The sequence below is a fragment of the Corvus cornix genome, chromosome 10, assembly GCF_000738735.6.
Source record: "Corvus cornix cornix isolate S_Up_H32 chromosome 10, ASM73873v5, whole genome shotgun sequence".
Taxonomy (NCBI): domain Eukaryota; kingdom Metazoa; phylum Chordata; class Aves; order Passeriformes; family Corvidae; genus Corvus; species Corvus cornix.
Genome location: NC_046340.1, coordinates 12,575,642 through 12,598,405, shown reverse-complemented (window position 1 = coordinate 12,598,405; position 22,764 = coordinate 12,575,642). Strand labels below are relative to the sequence as shown.

Genomic DNA, 22,764 nt, shown 5'->3' with positions numbered 1-22,764 from the left:
ATGTGCAAGGGACTCACCTGCAGCTCTGGAACTCGTGTGGCCTGAAGCTGCTCCTCACTCCAGTGAGAAGCTGCTAAAAGACCAAATTTCCCACAGTTTTTGAGCTGTTTTCACTTGAGTAAAGAAAAATCAGTCACTGAACAAAGCTCATGCCAACTCTGCTTTTCATGATATTTAAATATTTATTTAAATTTAAAAATACTTTTCATGGCACCAATGATTTTATGCTAACTAAGGTATTGGATATGTAGAAAAAGGTACATTTTGAAGGAAAAAAAGATGTAACTTACAGTATTTGGCACATGAAAGGTTAATCTCTAGGTTTTCTTTATGAAAACTAAGAAATTCACATTTTCAGGTATTTTACTGTCTACTGCTGAAAGATGCAGTATGCTAGGACGAGATTCATGGGTTTCTGATCTCAGAACCTATGCAAACAACATTTTGATAGAAAGACGGGTAAAACTAACAGGGCCTGAAACACACGACAGGATCTGGGACAGATGGGAAAAACGTACAACGGAAAATCACCAATTCTCGTGGTTTTGCAGTAGAACGCTGGGTGACAACGGCAGAGGTGACCTGGGGCTGGCACAGAGCATTATCCAAGGAAAGCCAAGGTGGAAGGTCCCAGGTGGGGATTTGGAGGATGTGTCCGAAAAGGATGGAGCATGGGATGGAGCTGTGCTGTCACACGTCACACAGAACATTGCAGTGAGGAGAGGAGGAGGAGGAGGAGGAGGAAGAAGGACGACACTGCAGCGTTAACCCGGGGGTAAAAAATGTCAGCGTCAGGACGAGCACAACTGCATAGAAACATCAGCGCTATGGGCTGAGGTAGGAACACTACACTAAGAATTAATTTTGCTATGTTGCATAAAACAGGATTATCATGTAAAAAAAATCACTCCTCCGCCTCCTGGAGCCTTCCCAGAGGGCTCCTGCCTTGCTCTGGAGCCAGGGCTGGACCCCACCCCCTCCTCGGGCCTCGTGCTGTGAGCGGGTGGCCGCGGCTGTGAGCTGGGCAGGGGGGCTGTACCCCCCAGTGGGACCTCTCCCCTTATTGCAGTGACAAGGAGCCCGTCTGGCCCAGTGTCACCGTCCAGCCCAGCGGTGGGTGGTGGATGCTCAAAGACAACACGGACATCAGGCTTTGTAAAACTGCAGTTATGGCCCCAGCTTACGGCAAAATCTCTCCCTGAGATGAAATTAAACTTGCTCAGCTGTTTTTACCTTGTTTTTTTTTTTTTTTGCTGATATGTCCAACTTCTCACCCAAACCTAACCAGAACTGGCTGTTATTGCTCCCTGTGGATGGGCTGCTGCTCCTGGTGACCAACAGTCCCGGGGGTCGTCACCAGCGCGATGGGTCGGGTTTATTGACGTGCACTTAACAACAGTTGGGGCTAAAGATGTCCATTGACTTCTTCAGTGTCACCTGCGCTTCAGAACTTGTGTCCTCTTGGGAAGAGTCCCAAAACCAGAGCTCCTTCTCTGTCCCAAGCCCAGCAGGGCTCAGATGGCGTTGGGCTCCCGGCGTTTACTCTTAAACCATTGCTCACTGGGAACCTCTCAGTACCGGCACCCACGGTCACCCCATCCGTAAAGTAAAAAAAGACTGGATTAGATTTGATAACAAAATAGCATTTCCTTGTTAAAATAGACCTTGAAATGTCTCTTTTTTTTTTTTTTTTTTTTTTGTTCTTTTTGCTTGGTTTTTTTTTACAAAACGGGTACAACTGGCAGAGGGTAAAGGTCATCCCAATAAATCTGACACAGTCACTACAGCTCCATGCCAGGTTTGGCCACACGTGCCCAGCCTCCCCTGGCTTCCATGCTCCCCTGCCCTCGGGAGCACCGATGCTTCAAGGCTTAAAAAAGTGGCAAAGGGCCGAGTCCGCAGCAGGGCGAGGGCTCCGGATCGCTGCGCTGTGGGGAGGGGGGGGCACCGGGGCGTCCCCGAGAGCATTGCGGCTGTGTCACCTCATAGGAGGCTCCGGTGAGCAGGGAGGGCTCTGCCAAGCGGTTCGTGGAGGGCGGTGGTGGCGGGCACAGTGTGGATTTAATACCGTAACAGTACACGAGTGTTAAATTAAACCTCAGTAGCACCATTGCTAAAGCTCCTGCGGAATGGTCCCACCAGCCCCAGCTGCTGCACGGGCGCGGGGGTGGCAGAGCAATGAATTCCCCTCTGCTTGGTGCTTCCCAAGTCGTGCGCATGAGATCGGGATGGGAGGTGTTGTGCGGGCTCCGGGGGTGGGAGCAGTGCGGCTGGGCACGGGGAGGAGAGGGCTCCGGGGGCTGCGCCCACCCTCCTCTTCCTCCCGGAAAGCCACCTCCTCGGCCGGCCGGGCTCTGGGTCGGGAGGGGAGGGTTAGTGAGTGCCCCGGCGGGTCCCGCGCGGGGACGGCGGCAGGTCCAGGCCCCCGTGGTGGCTCCTGCCTTCAGGTGTCAATGAGCAGGTTTACCACGGCGCGGAGCTTGCAGGCAAACCATCGCCTGAGGGGACAAAAGTATTGGTAATGGAACTGCTCGAACTCTGGGGTCTGGCGGATATCACGGAAAAAGGCAGTGTCAAGGTCGGACTCGGTAAGGACGATCAGGAGGAGGAGCAAAACAAAGAGGAGTCCAACTGTCACAAGGAGCAAACGGAGGACACTTAAAACAAACTTATTCACCTGTTGGGCCTGTGCTGGCCCCAGGCCACCGGCGCCCGGACACAGTGCCCGCAGCTCGCCCTCCACTTCCGCCGCCGGCGTGCCTGCCTCCGACTCCTTCTCCTCCTCGATGCTGCACGGGGCCCCGTTGGCCTGGCGCGACAGCAGCATCAGCTCCAGGCTGTGCTCGGCCACAGGCGTGGGCAGCACGCTGTCTGCGGGGCTGTAGCTCTCATCGGCGATCACGGCCACCCGCTCGCTGCTCTCGGCGCGGCCGCTCCGGCCGGGGCCTGCGAAGGCGTCGCCGTGGGAGGCCGAGCGTACCGGGGTCGAGTGGGCGCTGTCACGGAGGGACTCCAGGCCTGGGGAGACAGGGGAGGGGAAAGGGGGATGCTCAGCGGGGTGCAGGGGGGTCCCTCTCCACAGCCGGAGCCTCCCGCACTGCCCGACCCCGGTGTCCCCCGCGGGGACAGGGTGAGGTTGCCCTGGGTTGCTGGTTGTTGTTGTTGGTCCTTCGGGACCTGCAGCCCCTTCAACGCAATTCGTGACTGTGGCAGTGGCACTTCGACACCTGCCTGACTTGTCACCGTCATCGCCAGCCGCTGGCTTCCAGCCGGGACCGCAGCAGGGTCCGAGCTCATCTGCAGTCAATCACACGCACCCGTGGGCTGTCGCTGCCCTGAGGTGACGGTGACAGTCACCCTGGCAGCTGCTCACAGTGCTTGGGGCCCCTCTGCCGCTGGCAACGCCAGCTGTAGCACTGCGGCACCACGGGCAGCTGCCCAGGACACGGCGACACAGGCAGGAATGAGCTGGGGACCTGTGCCAGCTCCCAGCCCCGTTACCAGGCTGAGCTTTGGTCCTTTGTGCTGAGGAACTCCTACCCCTACCACCACCTCCTCCAAACCCCCAAATTCCAAGAAACCACACACATATAGGACTTGTTTCAGGTAGTTTTGGCAGCCGGGGAGGGGCTAGGAACTCTGCCATTGCAGTGGCCCCAGGTCCAGGGAGGGCGTCTGAAGGTCATGGTTGGGACCAGCTGGTCCCCAGGGCCACCCTGCAGGCGGTTGGAGAGGGACGGGGCTGGACCTGTGGGCGCGGGAAGAGCACAGTGCACCAAAGCACCTTGACGTTGTCACCACATGTCCTGGCCCTGTGCTGCCAAAGGGTGAAGGGCAGCACTCAGAGCTCATCCGGCTGCATTCCCGGGGATTTGCAGCCTCTCGTTTGTGAACACTGCCCGGATGCCTCCAGCTCAGCCTGGTGTAGCACGAGTGCCGCAGCAGTGCCAGGGCTCCGGGGTGGTGAGGAGGGAACACACTCTCACCCTGCCAGCTCCGTGCTCTCCCCTCTCATGGGAACATTCCCTGCAGCACCCACTGCGTCCCCGACATGGGGGACACCCACTGAGGGGGTTCCCCTGCTCATCACCACAATGAGAGCAGTGCTAGCTCCCCAAACCCAAACCCTTCTGCCATCTGCTTCCACAGGGCTGGCATCAGAAGCTAGAAAATCCTGAGAAATCTGAGTCCAGCCCCAGAACCAGAGCTGCTTTGTGGTAGTAACAACCTGGAGTCCAGCTGGCATGGGAGACCCCAGCCCACTCTGTGCCACACATATCCTGCATCCCACGTTCCTGCATTCCACCTGCTCTCGAGGCTGTGGTCACCAGCTGACTACGGGGACCACAGTCCATGGGGATCCCCGTGGACACTTCAGAAGAGCCCAGACCCCGCGGCGCAGTGTTACCTGGCTCAGGTGGGTCCCCACGGCCGTACGGAGCATCGTGGCCAAGGCTGGGGACAGCCGGGATCAGTGGCAGAATCCCCAGGGCCCGGGACAGCAGCCGTGGCCCCAGGGCCAGCACCCGGACCCGCACCTCCCGGCAGCAGTGGTTGATGAGCCACAGGTGGACGCTGACCCTGGTTTTAATCTTTACGAGGCACTTCACCATGGTAGCCCGTGGCACAGGGACACAAGGAGTCCGGGGACAGCTCTGCAAGTGGTGCTGCTGCTGGCCCTGGGGTCAGCACTATTTTGGGCACCCGCATTCCCATGAGACTGAGCTGAAGTGAGCGTGAGGAAAAGCAAAGGGGTGGTACCAGCTCGGGGTGATTTATGGTGGGAGGTGATTTAATGCTCTGGCTGCTTCACAATGGCATGTGGGGGAGAGACTGTCACATGTAACTGGGTGGCAGAGGTGACCCTGCTTCCATCCCCAAAACTGGCACAGACACCAACCCTGGGATCCCTTGGTGGAATTAAATCCTGGCCCTTGGGGCAGGCAGTCGCCATCCCTGCCTGAATTCCGGGATCAGGATCGGAGTGGCTGTACTGGGGCAGGGTTGGCCCTGCAGCCCATCCAGGAGCAGGGAACAGCCATGTCACTGGGAGTTGGACACTGCTGTCACCAGCAGGTAAAAGAGCCACCACCAGCAGCACAGCCACAGCCCCCAGCATGTCCCCAGCCCTGTGGGGCAGCTCCACAGCTGCTCCCAGTGTTTTGCCTTTTGCCAGACCTTCTTCCCACAGCATCCTACTCTGACACAGCCCCAGGATGGGGAGAAGCAGCCGCCCCGCTCCAGCCTGGTGAAACACCAGCCTTTCTGAGGACAAGCCACTGGGGCTGCAGCCTCAGCTGACATGCGTGCACCTGCGTGTGTGTCCACGTGTGTACGTGTGTGTGTCTGTGTGCTCATGGGTACATGTGTTTGTACGTGTGTACATGTGTGTGTATGTGTGTCTCTGTGTCCCTGTGTCTGTGTGCACGTCTGTGTGCCCCTGTGTGTCTGTGTGCCCCTGTCTGTGTCTGTGTACACGTGTTTGTGCCCATGTCTCTGTGTGTGTCTGTGTACCTATGTCTGTGCATACATGTCTGTGTGCGTGTGTCTGTCTGTGTGCACACGTCTGTGTCTCCCTCTGCGTGTCTGTGTATGTGTTTGTGTGTACGTGTCTGTGTCTATCTGTGTACCTGTGTCTGCGTGCACGTCTGTGTGTGTCTGTGTCTGTGTGCCCCTGTCTGTGGGTGCACAGGTGTGTGTGTCCCCACTCCCACGCCCCAGCGTGTCCGGCAGTGCTGCCTCGTGTCCTACCTTCCATGATGGAGATGTGGACGGCTCTCCGCCGGGTGCGGGGCACGCTGCTCAGCCGGGGGCCGTGTGTGATGGAGGGGCAGCTCCGGCTCGGCACCAGCCCAGCCCTGGGGACAGGAGTGGGGTCAGGATCAGAGCCAGGATGGAGCCAGCGCCCCAGGCACATGGCAGCGCTCTGGCTATGCTCACCTCCCGGGCACCCACCCCTGGCAGCTGCTGCTGGGCTCTTACCGGTGAATCTCGGGGGGCTCCCTCTTGATCTTGGCGCTGGACTCCATCACCTCCTTGGCGACGCGGCCGCTGCAGGTGGGTCAAGACCAGCAGAGGTGAGGACAAGAGGCCCTGGCAGCCACGTGGTCACACTGTGCACAGCCTGGCCCCTCCCCACACAGCTCTCCAGGGAGGGGAGCTCTGCCCGCAGCTCCAGGGGAAAGCAGAAATATTTGTTGGGAATGGGGGCAATGGAGAAGCTCGGAAAGGCTGGGCTGACACCTCTGCCACCATATTTTGCTGCTTCTTCTGGCATGGGATGCTGGACACTAGGGGGTCACCTCCCCTCAGCCAAGATGGACACAACACAGGCCTCCAGAGCCTCCCATGCCAGCGAGGAGGGTGCCAGCACTGTGCACCTCAATGCTGGGACACACTGGCATGTCTCATCCCACAGATATGAGGTCCCAGGTCCAGGCTCTCGCTCCGGCAACTCAGTGCAGGAATTTGTGGGTAGTGGTGATTTGTTTCACACCTTGTTGTTCTCAACCCCCAAATCCCCCATCCTCTCCCATCCTCCACTCCTGTCCCTCCAAAACTTCTCCTGTGAGGCTGGGGAGGGGGGTGGCACCTGTGACACAGAGACAGCAGCAGAGGTGGCCTGGTGGGGGTCAGTGCTGCAATGGGGGATCTCTGGAAAACCCTGAGATGTCCCCGGGCTGCCACAGCCCCAAACAGCTCCCCAAAGTGCCTCCAAAGGAGCATCCAATAATACATCCAGCAGCTGCTCCTGCTGTCAGTACTCACCTGTACCGGAACCGGCTGCCCTTGAAGAACAGGTTGCTGCTGGACACCGTCCGCACCTGGCTCGACTTCTCCAACCTGTAACAGCACCAGGAGTGGTGTGAGAGTCCCACACTGCTGGCCAAGCACTGGGAGCCAACGGCAGCGAGGCCAGGTGACAGGAGCAGAGCCCTGGAGATGTGGAATGTCACCAGGAATGAACCCACTGCTGGCAGTGGTGGGTGGCACTGGCCAGTGGGACACGAGCACCTGAAGCCGTCTCTGTCAGCAGAGCTCATCCCTGCTGGCAGCGGGGGCATGTCCAGGAGGGACCCATTGCCAAGGAGTCTGGAGGGAGCTTGGGGCCACAGCTCCCGCTGGGACCCCAGGGCCAGCAGTGACACCCATGTGCAGGGACTGACGCTCTCCAGGGGGCTGAAAGCCCACCATGGCCTGGGAATTGCAGGGTGACAGACTTGGCCCCTCCTGGGCAGGTGGGCACTCGCCAGGATGGGTGAAGCCACCCAGAGGGACCATCCCATCTCCTCCCCATCCTACAGGAGCTGACCCCTCACCCCGGGATTGCCCAGCAGCACCTCAGCCCAGCCCACGGTCCACCCGCCGAGTGCACAGCCCAGTGGTGATTCACTGCCACAACTAATCACAGAGAGATTTGTAAAGCAATATTGCAATTTCATTTCATGTTCATGTAATGAGGAGTGAAACCTGCTGATTGCAGCCGCTGATTGCAGAATTCCCAGTGGGAATGCATCGCATGCTCTGTCTCGCAGCTTGCTGATTAAAATAAAACTCATTACAAAGCACAAAGCGGGCTGGGTTAAGTATGGCATGAACAGGATGGTGCTGCTTGGCATTCCAGGCTTCATCCCAAATAATTTGTTATAATTTCCTGACAGAAGTTTGCTGAGGAGAGATGAGCACAGAGGGGCTGGAAAACGAGGGACCCCACAGGGCAGAGACCCCTATCCAGGGGCACCGGTGCTTTTGGTGGCTGATGGCTCTGTCAGAGCCACTGGAACAAAGTGCCACATGGCCAGTGACTGACCCCAGAGCCTGGATGGAGCCCACAGGTGGGCACCAACCCATGGCGGCTGCAGGGCACCCCACAAACCAGCACTTACTTGTAGAAAGCCTGGTTCTCGATCCCACACTTCCAGAGGTGTTTGCAAGCTTCTGGTGTCGGGGCAAAATAGGTGAGAACAATTTTCTTCTCCTAAAGGAGAAAGACAGGGAATCGAGGGGGGAGAACAGGGAGTGGTGCTCATCCCACGGATGAAGAATGGAGTAGACAGAGCTGGAAAGTGGCACCGGAATGGACAATCCTGCTCTGGAGCCATTTGGGATGCAGGGATCAGCCTGGTGCAGCACCTGGCATGAGGGATGGGCAGATGTGTTCCAGTGCCCACACCTCCCCCTCTGCTCCCAGCCTTTGGGAACAGCCAGAAACACAGTTTTTAAAAAAAATTCCTGCTGATGGCTCCTGTGGGAGCCAACTCCAGCCAGAGGTGTTCTGGCTGACTTTGAGGGATGATGGCAATGAATAAGCAGCTTGGGAATGACCCCGAGGGAAGGCATGGCCAGGAGCTGTGGGTGGTCCCGGCAGAGGCCCCAGTGGGGCCTGGCCTGGGGCTAAGGGGGGCTGTGGGGCCCCAATGCCCAGATCTGGGCACCAGCAGGAGCAGGCGGGTGACTCCAGCACTGCCACAGAGCTGCAGCTGCTGCCACCGTCCCCATGTCCCTGCCCTGCAAGGCCAGGGTGATGCTGCTGCCACGTTCCTGGAGAACCCACTGAAGGAATGACCACACTGTGCCCAGGAAGTCCCACGGGAAGGGGAAGAACTCACCTCCTTCTGACTTACATACAGATAGAAAGTCTTCCCTTCGAATTTCATCTTGGTCACCTCATTCCTGGAGGGACAAGGACAGGCAGGTGGGAGCTGTGCAGAGCCCGCCGCAGCCCGGAGCCCACTCAGCCCAGCCAGCTCCTGGCACCGTGCCAGTCAGAGCCGGTGGTGGGAATGGCAGCAGGGCAGCTTCCAGACCCTGTTTTCCATCCCAGGAGGTGCCACAGGGTGGTGAGAGCAGCCCTGGCTCAGAGACCCGTAGCTGGAATGGGGGACAACCTGGGGTGAAGCTGAGGGTCAGCAGGGCCTTGTCCCATGAACACCAGCCGGTGGCAATGCCAGCTGCCAGGGACACACCGGCCAAAACTGGACATCCTGCAGTGACCCAGGAACAGCTGAGAAAGGCTCACAGTGGCGGGATTTGGGATGTGGCTGACATGGGGACAATGAAGTTTAATGAGGACAAATGTAGATAATAATGACCCTGGGGCAGCAGAGCTCTGGGTGCACTGAGCACTGTCCAGTGCCCACATACCCGGACACCCCTTGGACACCCTGGGGGTACCCATGGAGCGACGGGAGCCACGGTGGGAACTCACCACTTGATGAAGTGAACTCTCTTGTTTCCCTGCAGAACGACGAAGCCGAAGGGAGTGAAGGCCAGGAACGCCGCGTTCCCGGACACGTCCTGCAAGGCAACAGCGAGGGCTCGTGCAGCTGCTGCCCCTCAGTACAGCTGGGACAGCTCCTGCCCCCTCAGCCCCAGGCCTGGGGCACTGCACCACCCTGTGTGCCAGTGCTGCCTGCAGGACATTGCAGTTATCTGTTGTCATCTATACTAAATGTCATATTGACACATATAGAATTTATGTTATTAATATAATATCATGTTTATTTATATAGTATATACTGTAGCTATACTACTCCATGTAACTAGATATAGTTATTATATAGAGATACACTATTTATTTAGTATATATAATTACTATAATATATATAGTTAAATATGGTCATTTATTATATTATCATAGAATATCCTGAGTCGGAAAGGACCCACAAGGATCACTGACGTCCGAGTCCTAAATATATATATATTATATATAGCAATTAACCCAGAACAAGATAACCCCCAGCTGTACTTCCCTCCCTCGGAGCCCTGCCCAGCCAGTGCCCTGGGTGGCACTGAGCCAGTCCAAACCCACTAATTAGTGTCAGCACTTTAACCCAATCCCAAGGACTCGGCTTGGTGACCGCACTGTGCACAGGGAAAACCAAGGACAGGCTGAATTGTAAAAGCGTACATCAGCTGTGGGTCAGCACTAATGGCTGGATCAATCCTGGGGGTTTTTTGGCCAGCAGATACCCAGAGGGCTTTTAAGGGATGCTTGGAGCAAAAGTCCATCTCAGCTGTCAAGGCTGAAAGGCCAAAGGCAGAGAGTGCTGACCCTCAACCCAACACCTGCACGCTGCAATGGGGGAAGCTGAAACTCATCCCCCCAGGGATGCCACAGCCCCGGCTGGCACAGGAGGGACATTCCTCTGTATCTGTACACAAACCAGCCACAGCTCAGGCCAGAGGCTGCCCAAAGTGCTTTGGCTCTTTCCCAAATCTGGGAAAACCTCCAGGAAAGGAAGCAGAGTCTTAGAAGAAGGATGTATTCTTCTGGGGGTGCAGAGCCTTGGGAAGGGCCAGGGGTGCTAAATGGGGCACAGAACCCTATGTGGGCTCAAAAAAATGTGTGGATGTGGCACTCAGGGACATGGTTAGTGGTGGCTTTGGCAGTGCTGGGGAATGGTTGGACCCGAGGGTCTTCGAGGGCTTTTCCAACCCAAACCATTCCATGGTTCTCCTTGGCCAGGCCAGAAGTTCTGTCCATCACGTGAAACAGAGAAACAGAGGGATCCCTGCTATTCTCACACACACAAACACACACGTTCCTACAGGGATTTACATATAAAACAAGTACCAAGGACAGCCCAGGACTCAGGTAAGCCCTGCTTAAGAAAGGAAGATCTTTCTCTGTGTTTGTTTTTTGGGGAGAAAACGACTATGAGAGTACCATGAAAACTTCAGACAGGATTGAGTCAAGGTACACTGAGCTGAGGATGGCTGGTGAGAGGAAACAACCCCTCATCCAAACTTTGCTACAATCCACTGGAGAAGAGAGAACAGAATCAGCTTCATTTAACTTTGGTTTCCAGATCCTTTAAGCATATTAACAGCAGCTCTTGATGAATTAGGCACAATTCTGCTGATAGGCCTACAAGTGTGTATGTTTGTCCTTAGCTGTTATAAGAACATTAATCAGTGTAACTCAAATATGTTCAAAAGGTTCTTGGAGTAAAAGGAAGGCAATTACCTGACTCTAGCAGCAAAGGTCACAAACGGGTGGCTGCTGGCAAGACCACTGGTTTAGAGGAAATTCAGAGCAAAGCAACCTCTTGGCTACTCAGAAATTGCCCATAAATGGGGAACCCCCCCAATTTACTGCAACTGTGTGTTTATGTGGCACAGTTCAGGGAAAAGCCCCAGGGAACCCCAGCACAGGCACTGCCTGAGAGGAGAATTTTCTGTCTGCTTTGTATCCCACATCCATCTGCATGTGATGGGATTACCAGGGACCAGAGAGCCACACGCAGTGACATCCTCAGTCAATAAAGAGCATTTCCAACAGCAAACTGGATTATGGGCTGGGCAGGGCAGAGGGATGGACTGTCCCAGACAGATTAATGTCTGGTTGCTCCTCAGCCACGTCAGTGACCTTGTTCTTGCCTCCAAAGCCCTGCTTCTGCAGGAGAGGATCGACCACCCTGTCACTGCACTGAAAACGCTTTCCTACGGCTTCCCTGATACCCCTGGAAGGGTTTCAGAGTACTCACCCTCCCCACTCCCCTCCACGCACTCACACTGGCCAGGGATGGGCCAAGGCTGGACAAGGCTAATGGCCTCAGCATATCCCCCTGACCACAGCCCCAGGCCACTGGCAGGTGACAAATACACTTGGGACAGTCCCTGGTGGATCATTGCTGGCTGCAGAGAGGAATCCAACCCCAGCAACAGCCTAAGGAATTGGTTTAGCAACTGTTTTACCTTGCACGGGTGTGGGTCAACCCCGTAGGTCTCCAGAGTCTGGGCTTTCCTGAGAAAATTCAGCTCTGAAGTAGCTGGTGTCTGCCCACTGCAGGAGGGAAAAACCGGGGAAAAAAGAATATCCCATGGAAGACAGGAAGGTGAAAGGCAGCTACAGTGATTCTATTAATGATGAAGCATCAGCCACAGCACGTTCCCATTAGATTTTTATGGGATCAGCAGGAGCCCAGCACTGAAGCCTAGCCCATCCTCTCCTGCCAGCTACATCCACAGGAGCCCCACTGAACTGGCAGCACTAGGAAGGGTCAAAAGGCATCTGCCAAATTTAGGGATGAATTCCCTACTTGCAGCACATACATCTCATCGGGGGGGGGGGCGGGGAAAGGGGAGTTTGGTGTCAGAAGGTAGCAGCCCCCAGCACTGAAGGACAGAGCTCTGATGGGTTTTTGGGAAGTTAAACCCACTTCCCTCCCTGGGCACCCTTAGTCCCTTCAGAACACAGCTCCAGAGACACCGGGATAATGGGGATTGCTGATGGTCTCTACACCTCATGTCCCTGGAGAGGGGTGAAGGCAGGAGGGGGTTTATGAGGGTGTTGGTCCCCATCCAAAGATCTTCTGGGCTGTGCCGGCTGAGGCGGCAGAAGGGTCCCAGCTGGACCTGACACGAGGGGTGAGGACTCAGCCCATGGTCTGAGTGAAAATCCCAAAGAGGGACAAAAGTGCTCTGAGCATTACCAACCCCAGCAGCTCCCGTACCTCAGCTCCGACTTGTGGATCTCCGCAATTTTCCTCTCCAGCTTCTCTGAGTGTTTGGGGAAGAACTGGAACTTGGAGCTGTAGCCTTCTGGGTGCTTCCCTGGGTCGTAGTCCCCAATCTCAGCTGGGGGAGACAGATCCAGTTGGGAAGAGCATCACAACCAGGGCACAGCATGCATCCCCATCCCAGCAGCACCTAGACAGGGCTCAGCACACCCTGGCAATCTGCTCTGACCCCACTGTGCTTCCCACTGGGAGGGATCATTTGTCAGGCATTAACTGCATCCAATTAACTTTGCTGCTTGTGTGGCAATCACCTGGCAGCAGATGGTCACTGTCCCAAATTTATTAATTCCTCAAGCTGCAGGAGCAGGCAGGAGAACGGGCAGGAGGGCAGGGACTGGATGAGCCCAGGAGCTGCTCTTGGGGACACCGTGCCCCCAGCACTGGTGTGGCCTCGCAGGTGAGAGTGCAGCACCCATCCTCACTCTCCCCCAGCCCAGCCCAGCACTGGTGGGTGCCTTCGGTGTTGCAGGTGCAGTGACCTGCTGTAAGTGCAACAACGGAAGCAGTGCTCAGCAGGAAAAGCAAATTTCTCCTGTCACAAAGCATTACCCTGCAGGATGTAGGCAGCCAGCAATGCGGCGTCCGACGTCTTGCACAGGAGCCGCCCGTGGTACAGATCCCTTTTGATCTGCAGGAAGACCAAGTACCTGGGGACAGGAGGAGAGTCCGTTTATTAAGTGCAATTTAAATGACCCAAACAGCAATTTAGACATGGAATATCTGCCACCAGACACTTGCTCTGGCATCTCTCTCCCAGCAGCCCATTTACCAAACATGACACTTGCTGGGCTGATCCTGGCAAGGACTGGGGCTCAGATCCACACATCCAGCCCCTTTCCAGCCCATGGTGTTCCAGGTACACTGTGCCTGCTCTGGGGCCAGCACATGACCCGAGGGCTGGTGGAGATTTCCATCAACCTGGATATCCATTGTGTTTCTTCACACAACTGCAAACCCCAGCCCAGCCGAGGTGCCCGATGCTCTGAAGGGGGTCTCATGATCTGGAGCCCACCAGTGCCTGCTGCATTTTCCCTGGATGTTCAGCTTCCCCATAACGTGATTTTCTCCTTCCCAAACTTTCTGTGTCCTTCCAGGTCTTGGCGTATGCACCCACTTCCCTCCTCCGTGCTCGCCATGACCACCCCTGCATCACCCAGGGCGAGCTGCGTCCTGTGCTCCCCATACCTGTCTCTGTGCCCAGTGAAAAGACAAACTATGTTGGAAAAATGACATATTCCAATAAACTTAAACCTAAGTAACATTTTGGGCTGAGTCATGTGACATTTGGGAAAACCTTTAGCTGGTAAAACATAAGTCACAGAGTGAAGGAGCAAAATGGAGTGCTCAGAAATTAATTTAAATACCAGACTCGCACTCTGCAGTCCTCGGTCATGCCTCATTGCTCAAATCTGAGTTTATGATGAGGTAAACCATTAATTTTCACAGATAAAATACATTAAAGAGAAATCCTGGTATTAAAGTGGACTCAGTCCAGGGAAAAGTGAATTTTAAGCCTGGGTTCCAGCTGCAGCTGCAGGCACACCTCAAAGGGCAGCAAGCAGGGGCAGCTCACCTGCGTGGGGACCTCAACCTGGACCTGTGGGGGGTGAAAGAAGGCAGTTAGATAAGGTTTTGGGAGGAAATTCTTCTCTGTATTCCACCCCCTGTCATGGGCAGAGACACACTAGACCAGGTTGCTCCAGTGCCAGGGCCTCACCACCCTCACAGAGGAGAATTTCTTCCCCATATCCCATCTCACCCTGCCATCTGGCAGTGGGAAGCCATTCCCCCTTGGCCTGTCACTGCAGACTCTTGCCTAAGTCCCTCTCCAGATCTCGTGGAAAGGGCCCCTTTAGGCCCTGGAGGGGGCTCTCAGATGTCCCTGTACAGAAGGTGCCAGCTCAGAACCCCTCAGTGGAGGCTCCAGCCCAGCTGCCCTGGGCAGACCTGACCCGGGGGCCAGGGCTCTTGGAAATCCACAACCACGGCTCATTTTCCAAAGCTGCTGCAATTGCTCTGTGCGGACTCCTCATGTCCTTCCTCCTGGCAGGAAGAGCAGCATGAAGAGCCCCTAAAGATAGAAACTCGGGAGAGGCGCTGTCAGGTTCTGAGCGCAGTTCCTCACCCAGCGCTCCCAGAGCGTCCGTGCTCCTTACGTCAGAGGGACACGGCTGGCTGCTTCCAGGGAATGTCAAGAGACCTGGAGATGCTCAAACCCTTCCCGACAGACCGAGTGCAGTAAGAACGCCCTGCACGAGGGACGTGCTCGGGCACTGCACCAATGGCTGATTCTGAAGTGGAGGAGTCTGAGCAGCAGCGGTTGTGTTATGGAGCTGGTGCCATGCTCGGAGTGCTCTGCCCTGGAATGTGGGTTTGGAACCGACTGAACCCAAAGACCAAGCCAGGGGCTTTAATCATAGAACCCAGGAATGGTTCAGGCAGGAAAGGACCTCATATCCCATCCAGTGCCACCTCCTGCCACAGCAGGGACACCTTCCACTATCCCAGGCTGCTCCAAGCCCCATCCAGCCTGGCCTTGGACACTTCCAGGGATCCAGGGGCAGCCACAGCTCCTCTGGGCAACCCGTGCCAGGGCCTCAACACCCTCAGCCTGTGCTCCCCAAGTATGGTGGCTCCAGGTGCTGACTCAGCACAGGTGGGGATTCCTGTGCTGTTTCCCCACAGCAGGAACAATCCCCAAAGCATCCTGGCTGGTTGGGAAATCCCAATGGCTGTTGCTCTTTCCTGACTGCAAAACAAGCTTGTCTGGGTACTCCTGCCTCGGCCAAGCCCCTGCTGCCGGGGCCAGCCAGTCCCCCCCCGCAGTGCCCATCCTCACCTGGTGATCTCCTCCTTCAGCGCTGCGGGGTCCGTGGGGTAAAACTTGACACGGAAGCACATGGTGAAGGGAGGCTGGGCTGCGGAGAGCGGGGACGCTGTGTCACCAAAGGCCTGGGCTTGTCCCCGTCATCCCTGAACCACCCCGCTTGAGTCAGGTCCTACTCGGGGTCTCACCTGTCTGCCCTGTGCCCCCCAAACTGCCCTTGGTAAAGAGGGGGCAGACAGGCATGGACACACTCCTCACTGCAGTGGCCATGGCAAGGGCAGATGTCCCTGATAAAGCTGTGGGGAAGTGCCAGTGGCTCTATCTACCCGCCACCCAAACCACTTCCTGCTCCCAAATCTCACCCCCATCATCCTGTCCAGGTCTCCATAGAGGCTGGTGCCCTGTGCCCCTGTGCTGGCTGCAGCTGCCGTGGGGCTGGTGGGGGATAATCCTGCTCTTAACCCACCAGCACAGCTTTTGGGGGAACCTGTTCCTGGGAGAGGGGCTGGGAATTGACCCCAGAGGGGACAGGCTGGAGGAAATGGGAATACATCTAAGATGGAAGGAGCACAGTCTGCCCAGACCACCTGCAACACTCACCCCGCATCTGCTTCACAACTGACTTGGTAAACTCCAGCCAATGCTGAAAGGAAAAGAAGGTAATTAAAGCCTGACAGCCATGACTTGATAAGGTGGGGAGGATGAGGAAGAGGAGGGTTCTGCTCTGGGTGAGAAAAGCCACCTGTGTGTCAGTGAGTGCCCCTGGAAGGGAGCTGGGGTGAGCAGGAGGCTCAGACCGGTCCCATCCACAGTGAGGGAGCAGCTCCATGCCCAGCTTCTGCTTCAGCATCAGCTGCTCCCTGTTACAGCCGTGGCAGAAGAGCCCTGGGAGCAGGAATTGGTTGTTCTGTGGCTTATATTGATCAGTGGGGAGCACAACACGAGGCTGTTATCAATAGCTGTGCCCGGGAGCCCGCAGTGATTCTTACTCACAGCCTCAGGGCTCTAATGGCAAGGAGGGACTGAACAGACACTGGGCAGAGCTCGTTCTGCACCAGCCCTGTTTAACCCCAGGGAAGTGGCAGGACTCACTCACACAGCCTTGGCGTGGGAATCCATCCTGCTGGGACCGTGGGTCTGTGCCCCATCCCCTGGCCCTGCTGCAGCTGCGCGGGATCAGCAGGACACGGATCCGTGCGGGAGCTGGGTCAGGCCAGGTCCTGCCTGGCTCTGGCTCCTGCACTCCCGCTCGTCTCACTCCCCATTGCCCGAGGCAACACTCAAGCGTTTGGATCCTTGCACAGAGCTGTCAAATGGCCTAATCTCGGTGTTAAAACGCGAATCTATGCTAGATGGTCCTGCACACCCGGGACCTCGCTCCACAACAGCATCACGTTCTCTCACTCTGCGATGTCCGGGATGCTTCAGCCCTGCGCAGGGTCCCGAGAGCCGGGAGAGCCCCTCTGGTGCACACATCCCGACCAACGCCGGGGACGCAGGGAGCCGGGACACCGGGGCTGCTGCTGCCAGAGCCTGGGTGGATCCCAGACCCCTCCCTGACGGGGTCCCAGCGTGCTCATTGCCTGTCCCCTGGGCAAAGGAACGACCCCGTCGGAGCACCCAGAGCCCCCTGGCCCAGCAGCAGGGCGGGGCAGAGCTGCTGGGGAAGAGCCCCTCGCCACTGCCTAAACGTGATTTTATTCCAGATCTCTGCCTCATATTCTGTTTTTCAGCTGCAAGGACAAGCCTGACCCCCGCTCCCCCAGCCCGGGCAGGAGGGGCTCTCTCTCACCCTTTGCTTGTCGGGATCCACAAACCGGATGCCGAAGTAATCCTTCTCCAGCAGGTTCAGGTGGTGGCAGAGAAGGTCAAACAGGTACTGGCCCTTGGCATCTCTCTGCAGGACAAAGAGACTCAGTGACAGCACAGGAGGGGGCTGGTGGGGCAGAGCTTGGGGGATGTGTGTGTGAGGGGCCTGGAGCTTGAGAAGTGACACCGAGGCCAGTACAAGCCCCAAACACCTCCCTGCGTGACATTTTCAGCTCAGGAACCATCTCTCATCCCACCTGAGGGGCAGTTGAGTCAGTTACGCCCCATAAGAAGGGATGAAAACCTCCAGGCCTACGTGGGAATGCCCCGATACCTCCCCGGGGAGAAGTTTCACACCTGAGCCAGCTGTGTAAGGGAGGACATCGATAAAAAACCATTATCCCGCCTGCAGGATCTGCTTCTTATCGGCCTCTTTCCTTATCTGTCTCCAAACCCAGCTTGTTGCTAAACAAAGGTCAGTTTATGCGGCCAATCCCCCGGCGGTGGGCGCTCGTCCCCTCTGCCCCTGGGCTGCTCTTATGCAAACATTCGGCCACCGCAGCCCCAAAAACTCTCCTCTTCCTCCCCTTCGACTGGGGGTTGCAAAGCCCCTGAGGCTTTGCAAATGGCCCATCGTTTGAGTCATCAACGCTTAGCATTTCAGTTCTCCCACAGCCAGAATGCCCATGTGATTCGCACCGCCGGCAGCCCCGGATCTTTGAGGAGCTGCTGCGCTTGGCAGGATCGGGTTCCTGCTGCACTTCGCGCATCTCCGCGGATCAAAGGCTGCTCGTGACACCCGCGCTGCCTCCTTCCTTCCCACAAACACCGTGAATACATTGCTTCCTGACAAATACATGGAACACATGAGTTATCTGATCAAATAAGTGCATTATCTGATCAAACAGTCTCTCTGCATACACAGACTGCAGAGGGGGATCCCCACGGGACGGCATTAACCCGTTCCTGGGGCTTGGTGCCGCATGAGAAATATGTTTGTGTTGTAAATAAAGAGGGTTTCACACCGGCAGCGATGCTGCCGCTGACACGCCGTGCCCTCGGGGCCCGGGCTGGCAGCACCAAGGGCGTGCGGTGCGGAGACCCGGCCGTGCCGGGGCTGTGCCGGTCCCGGGTGCAAACCCTGCCCGGGGACAGCCCGTCCTGCTCTCCCGGCTCGGCAGCGGCACCGGGAGAGGGAGCAACCGCACAGAGAAGTCAGGGAGGGCCCTGGCGCTCTCCTGGAGAAGCCCGAGCTCGTAGCCTGGCGCCTGGCCCGTGCCGAAGTAAATCTCAGAAACTGAGTGTGGAAAAGCCTTCCAAGACCATCGAGTCCAACCATCCCCCAGCACTGCCAAGGACACCACTAATCCATGTCCCCAAGTGCCACATCCACAAGGCTTTAAATCCCTCCAGGGATGGGGACTCCACCCCCGCCCCGGGCAGCTGTGCCAGGGCTGGACAACCCTTTCTGCGAAGAAGTTTTCCCAATATCCAACCTGACGCTCCTCTGGCACAGCTTGAGGCCGTTTCCTCTCATCCTGTCCCTTGTTCCCTGGGAGCAGAGCCCGACCCCCTCGGGGGTCCCTCCTCCTGTCAGGAGTTGGAGACAGTGAAAAGGGGTCCCCTGAGCCTCCTTTTCTCCAGACTCTTGCCCAGCTCCGTCGCTCTTCTCTAGACACAGTGCAGCACCTCCACGTCTTTCTTGGAGCAAGCACTGGGGCGTTGGAGCTGCTGCTAAACCTCGGCAGAGCAGCCCCACTCCTGCCCGCAGCGCTTGCAGCTGCTGGCCCGGCCCTGCAGAGGATCCGCAGAGCTCGGCTGAGCACGCTCTTCCCCAGCCTAGCGCCCGGTTTTCCAGGAGCTCTCCTCGGTGCGGAAGCGGAGCCCGAGGCTGCTGTCTGGGCAGAGGGGAGGGCGCCGGCAGCGGGGGAGCTCTGCAGCCGCGGCACCGCCGGAGAGGGGCCGGGGCTGTGCGGGCAGCGCTCCTGACAAGCGCTGGGAGAGCCGGGACCGTCAACAACCAGAGCTCCCCGCAGGCCACAGTATGGATTTAGGTGCTGAACTTGGAAAGCCACGGCCTGCATCGTGCTTTATTAATGGCAAACGGTGCTCTGTGAGCAGCATCCATCACCGTCACCAGCACTGCCCGGCCCGGGCACAGGGGCACAGCGACACCTGAACCCAGACCCCTTTTCCTGAGCCAGAACAAGTTACTTTCCTTTGGAACAGATGGACAAACTCGGAGCCCTGCTCACCTGTTAGGCACGGGATCACTTTCCCAGCCCAGCTGTTACCTGCCCTGGGAAGGCTGGACCCCTTCCCTCACAGAAAACAGTAATACATGCTGGGTTTGTTCTCGTCCCCCACAAAAAGTTACCCTGCAGGCTGAACTAAAGGGACATTTGGCACAGACACGGAGGTTAAAACAACTAACGACAGAAAATGCATAAACAAGACATACTCCTAAATCATTCCCAGCTAGAGCTGAAGGACTATCAGACCCACCCGGAGCCACTGCTGCAGGAGGGCAGGGGTGGATTCCACACCCCCCCCAGTATCCTGTCCCTCCACACCTCTCAGAGCAAATTTCACAGGGACGTGCTTGAGGCTCCGCTCCCTTGCCCTGCCCCAAACCAGCACGGAGCCTGCAGAATGCTTTCCTCTGCAATTTTCACAGAGGAATTGCAGGGAAGGACAAACCAGACACCCCCTAGTGCCTGGAATCTGGTGAAAGTGTGAAACCACGGATGGCATTACAGGGAAAATGCTCCCTCTTTGATCTCTCTAACTTGAATTAAACATATTCTAAATTAATCATTAGCAGAATGTCTTTCAGGAAATTATCTGAACTGCCTTTACAAATCACGACTTAAAAGAGCTCCCATTGCATAACACCAGCTTAAATATTCCATGTTTGGATCTTTGTATGTTCTTATAAAATGAGACTCCTGTCTGTCTGAAGGTTTTTGAGGTCAGCCTTCTGGGGTGCCCAGGCTGATGGGGAGACCACGGGCACATGCTGAGATGCCTCGTGCCAGGCTAGCACCGAGGGCTTGCTCCAAATGCCAACACCTGCCAAGGACTTTCATTATCTGAAGGTGCCTACAAGAAGCCAGGGAGGAACTCTTCATCAGGAACCGTAGTGACAGAGAAGGGGGAATGGCTTCCCACTGCCAGAGGGCAGGGTTAGATGGGATATGGGGAAGGAATTGTTCCCTGTGAGGGTGGGGAGGCCCTGGCACAGGGTGCCCAGAGAAGCTGTGGCTGCTCCATCCCTGGAAGTGTCCAAGGCCAGGCTGGGCAGGGCTTGGAGCAGGCTGGGATAGTGGAAGGTGTCCCTGCCCTGGCAGGGGGTGGAATGGGAGGAGATTTAAGGTCCTTTTCCACCCAAACCAGTCTGGGATTCAGTGATTCTGACTTAGAACTTACAAGCCCTTGAGGAAGTGCAGCCAAGCCAAGCACCATGCCAGACACATCTGGCTGCCGTAGGGTGCTGTGTCACTGCTATTAATCACAGTGGAGCAGGATATGGAGCGTTCCAGGGGCAGGCTGGGCTGCAGGGGACAGCTGGGATCACCGGTGACTCCTGACACACCGCCCCGAATGTTCTGGTTCACAGCACCCCTGATTCCCCGCTCCAGCGGGAGCTGAGTGAGGCTGTGCCGCCGCCGGAGGAGCTGCATCGTGGCACAGGCGGCTGCAAAGCTGCAGAGCTGTGCTCTCAGCTCCAACACCCTGATGCACTGCAGGGCAGCACCCGCAGGGCTGTGACCCCCAGCTCAGCTCCCACGGCCCCCCTCACGCCCGACCTTGGCCAAGGGCACTGGGTTTGACTGGGAGCAGATCTCACGGCACTCCCCATCTCTGTGGGATGTCCGGAGCCCCCAGCACATCCCAGTGCCCCAGTTCACCTCTGCAGACTGGCTGAGCTCATTAGGGCAGCATGTGGGATGGGGACAGACTGCGGGACCAGATTGCTTTGGGGTTGGGAGGGATGTGTTGCCTCAGATACGGCTCGTGGCAGTGGCCACAGCATCACAGCACCCACCCTGCCACCCTCCCCACACCCCCGGGTGGCACACGTGGAGCCCCTGGGCACCTGCCAGGGCCACCGAGCCCCAGGCCCATGTCACTGTTGCTACCTGCTGCTGTGGCCAGACTGGGGGGGCTGAGGGACAAACCCTGCCGAGGGGGACACTGCTGGGGACAGGGTCCGTCACCACCCGCTCCTTCGCAAAGCCCTTCGGAACAGTCTGGCCCCACAGCGCCTTCACCAGGTACCTGAGGAGCATTAACCTGTGAGCAACAGCTTCATCCTGAGATTTACTGCACCCTGCTCGGGTTCCCAGTGGCCTCGGGAACGAGCTCTTCCAGAGAGTTTTATGATCCCCTTTTTATGAGGGAAACAGGGCAGTGCTCTGTTTGCCGCAGGGAGATCCCGCTGGGATTTTCCAGTAGGAAACGCACCCTGCATGATGCAGGTGATGAGAATCCCTGTGCCAGGGACGTGGGGTCTCAAGCATCCTCAGCTTTTCAACAGAGCTCAGTAAACTCCATTTGGGACCCACCTGGCCCTTGACCAGCATCCCAGTCCCCTTCCAGTGCAAGGACCCCGGAGCACTCACCACACTGAGCACCGGCCTCTGGGAAGACCCACAGGACAAACCTGCAGAATGCTGAAATTTGGCACCAGTTTCTGCAAGAGCCTTGCCTGATGTGCTGCAAAACAGAACCAGGGCTCTGCGGGGCGATGGGCGCCCGCAGCACTGTCAAACACAGAGTCCCAGGGGACTTCTAAACTTTAAGAAGATTAAAGTAACCTTGCATTCTTTGCTTTTCTAAGCTCCTCAGCCAAAATTAGGGTCATCCACAGATAGAAAAATAAACGGAAAAAAAGGAGAGATTTAAAAATAGCAGCTCATCTGAAAATGAACAGAGGGCTCAATTCAGGCAGGAGCCTTCCCATCCCACCCTGGAGCTGTGAACTCGCTGGGGGCAGGGACAGCACTGCACTGCAGGATAAGCCCCGGCTCTGTCCCAAAATCTTGGCTGCAGAGGTTGGTGGCACGGCTATTTTTCAAACCATTTACCACACGCCACGACAGGGTTGTTTCACTCCGGCTTCTCAGTCAGGTGTTGCACAGCACCAAACCCAAAGCCGTATAAATGTCTTCTCTGCCCACCCTGGCCCGAGCACCACTGCCACCCAAACCTGCCACCTCCACGACACCACCAGCTCAGCACAGCCAGTTCCAGGACAAGGGTGAGCACAGTCAACCCCTTCACCATCCCCACGGTGCCAGACCCCAGCCCCACCATAGCATTTGCGCTCCTGGGGCTCAAATGCTGCATTCCCCCCCAGCCACTCCATGGATTAAGCCCAGGATTTACAGAAGCAACAGAAGCAGCTGAAAGCGGCTCCTTCCTGCGTTATTTGGCTTGGAAATCTCCTTGTGGGCTGCCCACTCGTCCCTGCTTCCTGAGCTTAGGAGGAGATTATTTTTTTAAAGGAAACTGTCAAAAAAAGTCTATTTTACAAAGTGAAGTTTAAGCTTAAGTCTCTTTGGCAGCAACATCTGAGCTGGGAGAGATCAAAGACCCTCC

General features: G+C 56.7%; 1 protein-coding gene across 2 annotated transcripts in view; it reads right to left on the bottom strand.

Annotated features, from left to right (window-relative positions):
- Positions 1-1,237: 1,237 nt before the first annotated feature.
- The window catches only part of FRMD5 (FERM domain containing 5), a 68,610-nt gene continuing 47,083 nt past the window's right edge, over positions 1,238-22,764 (bottom strand). Inside the window, exons 2-15 of one of the 2 annotated variants that reach the window (XM_039557560.1) lie at positions 17,144-17,248; positions 15,952-15,994; positions 15,364-15,442; positions 13,074-13,171; positions 12,459-12,582; positions 11,701-11,788; positions 9,209-9,297; positions 8,610-8,673; positions 7,887-7,978; positions 6,769-6,843; positions 5,983-6,051; positions 5,752-5,858; positions 2,678-3,018; positions 1,238-2,498 (exon numbers count right to left, since the gene is read on the bottom strand). In XM_039557560.1, the coding sequence (XP_039413494.1) occupies positions 2,451-2,498; positions 2,678-3,018; positions 5,752-5,858; positions 5,983-6,051; positions 6,769-6,843; positions 7,887-7,978; positions 8,610-8,673; positions 9,209-9,297; positions 11,701-11,788; positions 12,459-12,582; positions 13,074-13,171; positions 15,364-15,442; positions 15,952-15,994; positions 17,144-17,248 (1,422 nt within the window). In that variant the 3' untranslated portion in view covers positions 1,238-2,450. Of the gene's footprint in view, positions 3,019-5,751; positions 5,859-5,982; positions 6,052-6,768; positions 6,844-7,886; positions 7,979-8,609; positions 8,674-9,208; positions 9,298-11,700; positions 11,789-12,458; positions 12,583-13,073; positions 13,172-15,363; positions 15,443-15,951; positions 15,995-17,143; positions 17,249-22,764 lie in introns of both variants that reach the window. The other variant, XM_039557559.1, reaches the window with a different exon arrangement.